This window comes from Ambystoma mexicanum, chromosome 1p (genome assembly GCF_040938575.1).
Source record: "Ambystoma mexicanum isolate Mex_15411 chromosome 1p, UKY_AmexF1_1, whole genome shotgun sequence".
NCBI classification, from domain to species: domain Eukaryota; kingdom Metazoa; phylum Chordata; class Amphibia; order Caudata; family Ambystomatidae; genus Ambystoma; species Ambystoma mexicanum.
The window spans coordinates 707,546,640-707,558,067 of NC_090921.1; the positions used below are offsets into that span (position 1 = coordinate 707,546,640).

The 11,428-nt window shown below is 49.9% G+C and overlaps 1 protein-coding gene across 2 annotated transcripts in view; it reads left to right on the forward strand.

Annotated features, from left to right (window-relative positions):
* The window catches only part of CLK2 (CDC like kinase 2), a 167,071-nt gene extending 157,262 nt beyond the window's left edge, over window positions 1-9,809 (forward strand). For both annotated transcript variants that reach the window (XM_069650096.1, XM_069650104.1), the window contains one exon: window positions 9,096-9,809. In XM_069650096.1, coding sequence (XP_069506197.1) covers window positions 9,096-9,278 — 183 coding nt within the window. In that variant the 3' untranslated portion in view covers window positions 9,279-9,809. The remainder of the gene's footprint in view (window positions 1-9,095) is intronic.
* Window positions 9,810-11,428: the final 1,619 nt, after the last annotated feature.

The following is an 11,428-nucleotide window of genomic DNA, read 5'->3' on the forward strand; positions in this document are numbered from 1 at the left end:
CAGGTTTCCCCAGCAGAGGAGCATGGGGGACACATTCTCATTCCCGTTGGAAGACCTCTTTCTGTATGTGTTCCCTCCATTGCCGTTGTTACTTCGAATCATCAATCTACTCAACAGTGTCCGTGCCAAATGATCCTCGTTGCACTGGTGTGGCTGAGGAAGTTCTGGTATCCAGACCTTCTAAGCACATAACTGTGGTATTGTTAAACTTGTAATTGTGCCTAATGCACGCCCCTTATCCTGCTTTCGTGCTTGATCGCAGGTGCTATATCACACTGCTACGCTTACTCTCCCCAGTACACCATCATTCAACTAGAACACAGCTGCACTATGACACATTCGATCTAGATGTTCTCATAATAACATGACCCCACGAACTCCACATCATCCTAATAAAACGCAGCTAGCTGAGCACATTCCGGCTATCTTAAGCATCTCCTCAGGCCTAACGCAGCCAGAACTCAGTCTGGGTGACCACCCTCCAGACTGAACACATCCAACTGATTTCCTCAGCACCACATCTACCGCTAAGAAGCAGCGATCATGCAACAACCACACGAGCTGCACAGATATCCAGTGTGCCCACGCACCACACCACACATTCTGTACTGACTAAACTGCGGTTCCCAAGGGCGTTCACCTACCAGCGCTTTGAGGTCATACCAATGATACATAAGGCGCTATATAAATGCCGGATAACATGTCAGCGTCTCCACCAGTCAAGCTGATAGTGGTCGCAGATCTTCGCGCCAGGGAAAGAGGCGCCATTCTTCACCACGATCCAGGGTCTCTGAACCTGCTGAAGGCCTGGCTACTGCAGCGTTAGAATTCGGTGGCTATGATCTCCTGGCAGACTGCAAGGAATTTCTCGCCAAGGCTAGAGCATAGTCTACTTTTAAATGCTACAGGCTTAAGTGGAAGAGATTTGCTGTTTGGTGTAGTTCCCAGAAGATCAACCCGCTGAGGATCAAGGCTCCTCGGGTACTTCCATATTTGCTGTCGTTGGCCAGGTCATGGCTGGCCCACACTTCATCAAGGTTCATCTGGCAGCTAGCTCCCTCTACAACAGATCCCCAGGAGGACCATCCTTGTGGTTGCACCGCTTGGTCAAGGAATTCGTGAAGGGACTTCCGCCGGTGAAGGCACCGGCGTGTGAGCTCAATGTGGTGCTTACTAGGCTCATGGGACCTCCATTCGAGCCTATGCATTCGGCACCACTCCCAAGTTCTTGTTGTGAAAAACTGCTTTTCTTGTGACCAACACCTCTACAAGACAAGTGGGGGAGATCCAGGCCCTCTCCTGTAAACAACCTTACTTGACTTTCCACGAGACGAGGGTGGTGCTGCGGACGCGTTCGCAGCCACGGTAAAGCACCCAAGGGTGCCATTTTTGTCAAAATGGCCCCGGTCGTCTTTTCCCCATTTCTTTGTGGAAAGGTCCTTCTTGAGATTTACTCTGCACGCCAAACCAGGTTTGGTCCCTTTGTTCGTTTTGTCTTTGGTGGGGTTCACGAGTGAAGCCTGCCTCTGGTTCCAGGGTATTTTGCAGGGGGCAGGAAGCTAGGCAGGTGCCCTAAACTCACTGTGCTTGGTCTCCTGGGAGTCAGGAATGATCTCTTAGGTGATTGGCTCTTTGGCTGTTTGGCTGTCCGGCAAGGCCAGCCACCCTGCTGGGTGAGGGACAGCAAGGCTGCAATGAATGGGAGAAACCTGCATAAATGTCGAGGCTTTTTGGCTTGGAAGGCAGAGTCGACCACTGGCCGAAGGAATCCGGAGAACTTGGAAGAGTCCTGCTGCAACTCCTGGACTGTTGGTTTGCCTGGTGAAGCCCTGCTACTGTGCTGTAGCTCTGAATTCGTATCGACAGAGAAGCCCGCAAGGACGACTTCTCCCTTTTGAGTTGGTGGGACCAATCAACTCAAAAGTAAGCCACCTGACATCCTCTCAAAGCTGGTTGAATTTTCACTGCAGTCGCTGCTGGAACCGAATAGCCAGGGAGAGGAACTTCAGATTGTGTGCGTTCCTTTTAAGCTGGCCAAGAGCTCCAGGAAGATCCTCCGGACTCCCAGGAAGCAGGACTGACCGAACCTGAGCCACCTCAACAGAGTGCTGGACCCCAGATGCATGCAAAGCCCATCTCGTCAGGCAGGAACTGCGGTGTTGCTATTTGCGGTAGACCAAGTCCTCCGTCTTGTCACCAGGATCTGCAGAGCTGCACAGGAACAGAAGCCATCTGCTGCACTTTTTTTCAACCTAAAGGTACTGTATAGTCTAAGAACTTGCCTCTTGTTGTGTCACCTTGCTTGCATCCGCTACTACTCAAAGGCTTAAAGGGATGGTTTAGTAAACATTTTTATTTAAAAAATAGATAGGCCACATAAAAAAAAATACTAGCATTCTCCGTTTTAAAACTTCCTATGTAAAATTTTGAGCTATTCAAGCTCAAAATTCGAAAAAGCAAGCATAGGGGCGCAGCCATTTTGTGAAATGGAGGCCCTCCTGTGCTGGCTTTTGCTTTTGCGGCACTAATGAAGGAAAGCCAGCCAGCTGTAGTAAACAAAGGCTACCGCTGGGTGGCTTTCCCTTCATTAGTGCTGTAGGCTGAGGACGGGGACCGGAGACCAGAGCAGGAAAGCTGCAGCTGAATCTCGGTAAGTGCTATTTATTTTTTTTACAAGTTTCTCAGGCTCGGAGGAGCCTGAGAAACTTGGAAAGAAAAACCGCAGCGTTTTCCAACACAACCGCGTGTGTTTCTGCCTGCTGTGGCTATCACTTTGGGTCTCCGGTGCTCCCAGGGAGCTCCGGAGACCCAAAGTGAAAGCCACAGCAGGCAGAAACACACGCGGTTATGTTTACATGCCGCGTAGTGTTTCTACCTGCAGCTGATTTCCCATTTGGGGCTCTCGGGCTCCCCAAGCGCTCAGTAAACAGCACCACCGCAGATCTTTGACACCGGTTGGGCTTCCTTCACTCCTTCACTCCTGTGCTCTGGTGAGTTGACTCAAGCTTTGGTCGTCCTGCTTCTGGAGGGCCAGCTTAGAGATGTTGTACTCTACTATGGCTTTCTCGACCCACGGCACTCTGTTCCTGCAGCAGCAAATAAAGCCAGTCGGGGAAGATCTTCCAGCAAAGTTGGTTTCTGGGTTAGTTGGTCCCACTAACCCAAGGGAAGAAGTCACTTCTCCAGCCTGGGGTCTGGCATGGATTCACATGCTCATGAATATTCCCCGTTGTCCCGCTGGGAATCCTTTCGTTTAATAACTTTCTCCTATAAACCAATCACTGAGCTCTGGTGTCATACTGCCGCAGCCAATGACTGCCATCTCCCTAAGCCCCTCTGGCAGCCATTTTCAGATTGTTACCGCACATCCAAGTGTTGGAGTCTTATGCTCTTAGAGCTTTTGTGCGTTTTTTGTGCTTTTTTTGCTAGATAATCCTATTTTTGTTTGATCGAGCCTGTGTGTTCTACTGTTTCTTCTTCCGAATAACGGGGATCTGGTTTTCAGCATCATTCATCTCCCCTTAGGGCGGAATCGTTGAGTGTTTGTTCAGTTTCCAGAAGACCATTAGGCCTACACCGCATGCCGGACTATATAGGAGAACGGGGCTTCCCTCTTCAGGTTCTGCACCTGCGGTTTACAGAATGTTTTTGTGGAGGATAAGCATTCCCAGTGCCTTTATTGTCTTCACCCAACGCATAAGGAGGAAGATTGCGAGATCTGCTGTGGCTTTACCAAGCGCACGATGAAGGATCGACACAGCAGGCTGGCGATGTGTCTCAAGTCCAAGGCCCCTGTCTCGTGTGGTTCACAGGGAGATGCCTCCTCCGGATCCAGCCATATTAGGCTTCTAGTCCTTTGTGGGTGCGCCATCCGTGGGGGTCCAAGACTAGGCCAAGCACCGCAAGTCCGTCGGGTCGCTGCACATGCAGGTCCCGCGACTGACAGGGTGTGTTGGTCATCTGCAGCTGCCTCAATCTCCAGCCGCCTCAATCTCCAGCCATCGCTCCAGCTCTTCGAATAGAAAATCCGCTACCCCGGGGAAGCTATGGGAGAAACCGGAGAAGGCTAAGCAAGGAAGATTTCCGACCTGCCCATGAAGGCCCAGGTGGTACAGGCCGAAACGTCCATATCCATTGAGCTAGTAGCGGCAGCCCTTTCGAAGGCGAAGAGGATGCCGTCTCTTAGCCCGAGGCCAACCCCCTTAGGACCCAGGAAAGCGGGGGGGGGGGTGGGGGGGAGAGTGGAGGAACTCCAGGGCACGGATATTTCGTCTTCCGACATAGAGGATGAGGGTTCCCTCTACACATCCCAGAAGAGGTTGGGAGGTGATTACTGGATCGTCGAGCGACTACGTTGGCAGGGACGACATAAGCACTGGGCTGACCTTACTCCCCAGGCACCTCCCAGAGATCTGTTGCATGATATTCTCTCGAGCCTCCACACACAGGTGTGTGAGATTCAGAAGAGGATGCAGACACCACCAGCGATGACCCACTGGGGCAACAACTGCTAAGGAAATGGAAGAGGCATCCTATGCCTCTGCTCCATCCGCTGGTATCCTCCCCTCTCCCCCTAGGGGTATGGGGACAGACAAGGCTACGACTGACACCAATGCCGACGGCGGCTTCTCTCTGCCTCCAAGGGCTTATCCCCCGGATGAAGTGGGTTCCTTCCACTCAATCGCCCGCGCATCAGAACTCTTCCAGCTCACACCAGAGAAGGAAGGTTTCCCTTAACGCCGGGACGGGAAGAGGAGGAAAATCATTGCCAGTGCCCCTCCTGGATAATGTCTGGGATGAGGGGCTGGCACTGCTGAAGAAACCGCCTCTGTGAAAAGGGACCAGCTTGAAAAGAAATACCGGGTACTGGAATCTGCACCCAGGTGTTTGCAGTCACAACAATCACCGGACTCGGTGGTCTTGCGGCGCGGAAGAAATCGTCAAACCCTTCATTCTGTCTCCGTTCCATTCCCCCAGACAGCGACGGGTAGAAGTTGGACACTGTGGGTAGAAATGTCATCTATTTGGCAGCGACAACGGTCAAGGCCTGGCCAGATACGACCGGTAGGTTTGGTACAAGATGGCTCCGATCCTGGATTTCCTCCCAGAGGACAAGTGGGTCAAGGCGATTGAGATCCTTCAGGAAGGCGAGATGGCATCGGACCACGCCATTACCATGGTCCTGGACATTGCAGACACGGGGTTCCGCCAGATGGGCAACAGTTTGCCTCTGTCGTCGTGGCTGGCTGAAGGCCACCAACTTTAGGCAGGAGGTCCAGACGAGGGTCTTGGACATGCCGTTCAGAGACAATCTCTTCAGAAAGGCGGTCGATGAATCTCTTCAGGTCATCAAGACTGGCTGCCCGTGCCCTGGGCACACTGCAGCAACACCATCCTTTTGTTCTTCAGGAGGGAAGTCGGGCAGATCTTAGAAGGGTTTCGGTGGAGGATTGTCCCCTTACCGCCAGCCCTCTGGTTCCACGACACAGGAAGCCTACAGGGATCGCTCCAAGGCCTTCAGAGGTGGCTGCTGTCGTTGAGGCCCCCAATGCGGTGCACCGGCCTCCAAGCAGGACTGTACCAGCCAAAACGTTGGCCCCCCACTCAGGTGTGAGGCCGGCTGGCGAACTTCATCAGCGTGTGTTTGAGGCCCATTCTCGAGCTACGGTGACTCAAGTACATCAAGTCCCAAAAATTCAGGATGGTCATGTTGCAGCACATGCTCTGCCAACTGGAGGAGGGAGACTTCCTGTCGTCATTGGATCTCCAATTCACGTGAAATAATGCAAGTCCTGTGATTCGGCATAAAAGGGAAGCACACAGTTCAAGGCTCTCCCCTTCGGGGTGAAGTCGGCGCCCAGAGTCTTTATGAAGTTCCTGGCTCTGGTGGCAGCCAATCTGCACCTACAGGGGATAGATGTGTACCCCTACCTCGACTGGCTCATCCGGGCAAGGGATGTCGCCGTCAATCACACAGGACCGTCCGGATGCTGGCGTATCTGGGGTTCTCGGTGAACTATGCAAAGTCCTCGTAGGACGTGCTATTCCTTGGGGCCAGGATCAACACGATGTCCTGCCTGGTGGCCCCCTCGGAGGATAGCGTCCATTTTTGGCAAGGTGCAACGGCTGTTAGCACTGAAGATCGCCACAGTGAGGACCATCAAGTCACTGCTCGGCATGTTGTTGTGCAGCTACCTGATCAGGCTCTGCAGGTTGCAGGTGCGACCACTCTAGGAATTCCTGGACTCCATGGGATCCTGGTGTCTGGAAACTTCAAAGACAGGATTGTTCTTGACGAGGAGTTCCTATGAGCGATAAGGTGGTGGGGTGTGCGCTCCAACACTGCCTGGGGAATGGACTTCCAGAGTCCCCTGTACCAGGCGACGGTCATGGAGGAGAAGCAGTTCCACAACAACGTCCTGGAGCTTCGGGCAGTGTTTTGGGCCCTCAAGTCTTTTCTTCAGTCTCGAGGGCAAGGTGGTGAGTCTTCACGTACAATAGCACCACAATGTTTTATATCTGGAAGCAGGGAGGCACCAGGTCACCAGCGCTCTCCAGGGGGCGCAGGAGCTGTGGCACTGGGCCGTTGCCCAGGGGATGTTTCTTTTCAACACTGTCGCTGACTCTCAGCAGGGAGCTGCGCATTTGCCACGAGTGGGAGCTTCGACACAATCGAGTAGACCGCCTCTTCCTCAGGTGGGGCCAGACCCCAGTTCGATTTATTTGTGATTGTGACGAAACACCAAGCGCCAGAGGTTCACCAGCAGCTTCCCCCAGCTGGGGAACATGGGGCACGCATTCTCCTTCCCGTGGGAATACCTGTTCCTGTACACGTTGCCGCTATTTCTACTAATCATCAGTCAAGTCAGCCGGTGTCTGTACAGGATGATCCTCGTACCGGCATGGTTGAGGCAGATCTGGTACCCAGACCTTCTCAGCCAGTCAGCGGCACCTCCAGTCAAGCTACTAGTGGTCACGGATCTGCTCGCTAGAGAAGGGGGCACAATCCTGCACCACGACCCTAGATTCCAGCATTAGTTTGGTGGGTATGAGCTTCCAGCGGACTGCAGTGAGGTCCTTGCCAGGGTGTCTGACTCTTGCTACAGGCACAAATGGAAGCGTTTCGCAACTTTGTGCCGGCTGCAGAAGATTAACCCTTTGAGGGTTACGGCCCCCTCTCCCCAAAGTCCTTCTGTACTTGTTGTCATTGCTTAAGTCTGGGCTGGCTCACACCTCCAACAAAGTGCATCTGGTGGCTATCTCCTGCTACACTAGCTCTCCGGGACGGACTTCTCTTTGGTCACATCGTCTAGTGAAGGAGTTTGTTAAAGGACTGTTCTGTTTGTTCCCGCCGGTGAAGGCGCCTGCTCCGGCGTGGGAACTAAACGTCGTGCTGATTAGGCTCATAGGGCGGGGCGGGGGGGGGCTTTGAGCCTATGCATCAAGCTCCTCTCAAGTTCCTTTCTTGGAAGACTGTTTTTCTCGTGGCCATCATCTCTGCAAAGAAAGTGGGTGAGATCCAGGCCCTGTCCTGTTGGCGGCCCTACTTGACTTTCCACGAGACAAGGGTGGTGCTGCAGACACACCCCTCCTTCATGCCCAAGGTTCAGTCGGAATTTCATCTCCACGAACCCTTGGTGTTGCCTGTGTTTTTTACGATGCCTTAGTCGCCGGCTGAAAGGACTTTGCACTTGGTGGATGTTGCTCGAGCGCTGAAGTTTTATGTGGCCCACACAAAGTTTCCGGAAGACTTCTCAGCTTTTTGTGAACTTTGGTCCTGTGAACCATGGGAAGGCCTTGTCCAAGGCTTCCATCGCCAGGTGGCTCTCCGGCTGCATCACTCGTGTCACTGGTTGGCAAACCTATCGCTGCTTGGCCATCCAAGAGCCCATTGTACCGGAGCGATCGCTGCTACGATGGCGTTACTGTTTTGTGTGCCACTGCTGGACATCTGCAGGGCTGCTACATGGAAGTATATGCACACCTTCACGAAATTCTACTTCGTCGACAGGAATTCAAGGGAGGAGTCCAGGGTGGGCCAAGTAATGCTATGCAAATTGTTTGCTTGAAGATGAGCCTGGTGAGGAGGTAAGAGTAATTCCTTCTGTTGAGCCTTGCCACCTCACGTGATTGTGCATGTACTGCTATGTATTCTCTCCATTAGCTTTATTCTTTATTATCTATAGATTTAACTATCAATCTATGCCAAACCCCTTGCTGGAGAAGGAACCTGTTGCTAACTGTAACTATTGTTCTCCAGTGTGGGTCTGGCATAGGTTCACATGCGAACCCTCCCTCCCTGCCCCTATGCGGCTCTCTTGGTCATACTGCCACTGTACATGCTACCAAATCTGAAGATGGCTGCCAGAGGTGGGGCAGTCATTGGCTGGGGGGGCAGTATGACCCAGAGTTCAGTGATTAGTTTAAAAACTGTCTTTCTCCTATAAAGCAAAGACACTTTTTTCTTTTTCTTTTACCAAGGATTCTAGGCCTGACGGGGAATATTAATGAGCATGTGAATCCATGCCAGACCCATGCTAGAGAAGAACAGTTACAGGTAAGTAACCTGTTCCATATATACTGTTTTGAAAAGCCTCTGGATAAGAATGAAAGGATAAAATGCCTGAAACATCAGTCACTTCGCTAGGGACCAAGTGCTGTCTGGAAATGTTGTCTTGTGCAGACTTTTTGTCAGGTCCTAGGTGTGGGGCTGTGGCATATAACTGAAAACCAGGGCACTGTGTGTTGAGAGGGTTTAGTGGTCCTGCTGCACTAAGCATTTGATTTATTTTACTCTGTACAGTAAGAGCTTATGGCACACTAACTAGCCTCCATAAAATGGGGGTAGTTTATATTGACACGAAGAGACAACTTATTTTTTTTCAATTATTGTACTGTATACCAACTCATTACAGTTGGGGATAAATGGCGATTGACTCGCATTGAATGGGAAAGGTTGTATTGCCAATTCTTTTAGCTTTGTGTGCAACTTCTTACTCTAGAGCTGAGGCAGTTAATATCACTCGGATGCAGTGAGTGGGCAGGTTGTTCTGCTTTGCCATAGTCTAATCGAAAATGTCATTCTTTCCTGGCAGCGCTACCTGATGTCTGAGGCCGAAGAGCACCACCACCTTTTCGACTTGATTGAGAGCATGTTGGAGTATGAGCCATGCAAGCGCATCACACTAGCTGAATGCTTGAAGCACCCTTTCTTTGACCCTTTAAAGACTGAGCCAAGCACAAAACTATGGGACTCAAACAGGGACATCAGCCGATGACACTACTTTGGACTGGGTGGAAAGAGTGGGAGGGAGCTTTGAGACCCAAGAAGCCATGACGGGTATACCCTAAGAGGGCTCAGCTGACCTGGTGTGAGTCTTACAACAGTCTTTATACAGTATTTTTAGCCCACCTGGGGTGAAGCCTAATTATTTCTTGGACATGGTGCTCTGTTTTTTGCAATCTTTGACCGCAACATTGCAGATTTCATTTTTCTACCTTGTAAACTTGTAAAAGTGTTAATATGTGAGATAATATATGTAATATATGTAAAGGTTGAAACTGCTTGCACTAAAAAGCGATGGGTGCAGCACATGATGTAAATAAGTAACTGTTGCTGCTTGTATATGTGAACATAAACGTATGCTCCAAACATTGCTCGGATGCTGTGGGGGGGAGGGGGTGCACGGATGCATTTTCCTTGTGTACAATAAGGAAGGAGCTGGGAAAGGCAGTGTTATCAGTGCTATGTATCTTATGACCTGTTTTATATAAATATTTTGTACAGTCTAAATAAATGATGAATTCTTTTTGGGGCATCTTAGATCTTATAGCAATACATGAAATGTTCCCCTACAGAGAAGTGAGTGTCTAAGATTGGACAGGGTTTTGAAAGCTATTTGCATTGCCCAACGGGGCAAAGGAGATGACCTTTTAAATTAAGTTTCCTTTTTGGGAAATAGGTTGAATTTACAGAATTTGTTTTAAAAAAGAGCCTAGCTTGCTTATTTCTTCAACATTAAGCACCAAAGTAATGCTTTAAATGCAGTCCCAAACCTTTCAGTGCAGTGGTATTTGAAGTGGTCATGTCTGTTGGAATACTGATGGCAGAACATGTACTCAAGTCTTTTCAATTAGTTCGAACATCCCCAACCCCTCCATTTATGGTAAAGATGGCCTTACTATGGGAGGGCAAATTAATTTTAAAACAACATTCTGGCATGTTTTTTCTTTCCTGAAATTATAGTAGACTGAGAACAGACAGAATATAGCTACATATTTTCAGCATAAATCACTTGTGACATAAACCGAGTAAAACATCCTTTTTGGATTGAGGTCCAGCTGCAGGGCACAACAGAATTGCTTCCTCATGTCCTCTGGTATTTGACTCCAGTGATTTGCCTGGAGCTTGTCTATTAACTGGGTAAATTCCTTGGTGTATTGCACGGTTTTGAACTGCCGCAGTTAACCTCCCCTGGACACTATGTTCCAAGGCTTGGTTCAGCATAATTGCATGTAAGACTAATGTGAATTTGCTGGGGGCATGGATAATGGAGGTGGTGTATCAGTTTATCCTATGGAGACCTCAATAGAAACTCTCTCACTTCTGGGACTTGGTAATATGCTTATATTTGCATGCTTTGCATGGGCATACATGTAGTGGTTGGTGCAGAGTATTACATGTTTTTTGAATTTTGAAAAGCTGGCGTTGACATGGGCGTACCTGTAACATTATCTATTCAAGGGGTTACTATGATCATTCATGCCGTAACATCCTGTTTTTTTCCACCATTGAGGTTGGATGCTAAACGTGGAGTCTTGCAGGAAACAGTCAAAAGTTGCATGGTGCAAAAAGGCGATGCAGTAGAGTGGGGGAGGGGGCCAAGTCACTTTTCTAAAACACGTTTAGAGAATGCCTTTACCTCCTATCGCAGTTTAACCTACACCCTATACATTTAGCTTGCCTGTCCTTGCTACCGAATGGAGAAGACTATTTAAATTCTGTCGTACTCGCCACATACTCATCCTAATTCAACACAGCTAGCTGAGCACACAGCGCTAGCCTAAGCTCTCCTCAGGCCTAACACAGCCAGAAATCAGTCTGGGTATCAACCCACCAGAATGAACACATATTCCTGACCTCTCATTCACCACACCTACCGCTAAGGAGCAGCTATCATACAAGTGCCACACCAGCTGCACACATAGCCGGTGCACCCACGCACCTTATGATTCTCCCTCTCTCTACTGACTTGAACTGCGGTTCCTGAGGGCGTTCAACCTACCAGCACTTTGCGATCATACCAATGATATATAAGGTGCTATATAAATGCAAAGTAACATAACATAATATCCGATTCCCTTGGAAGAACATGCACTGAGTGTGCAATGGCTGTCTTCCAAGGGATCATGACGAATCTCATTGCAA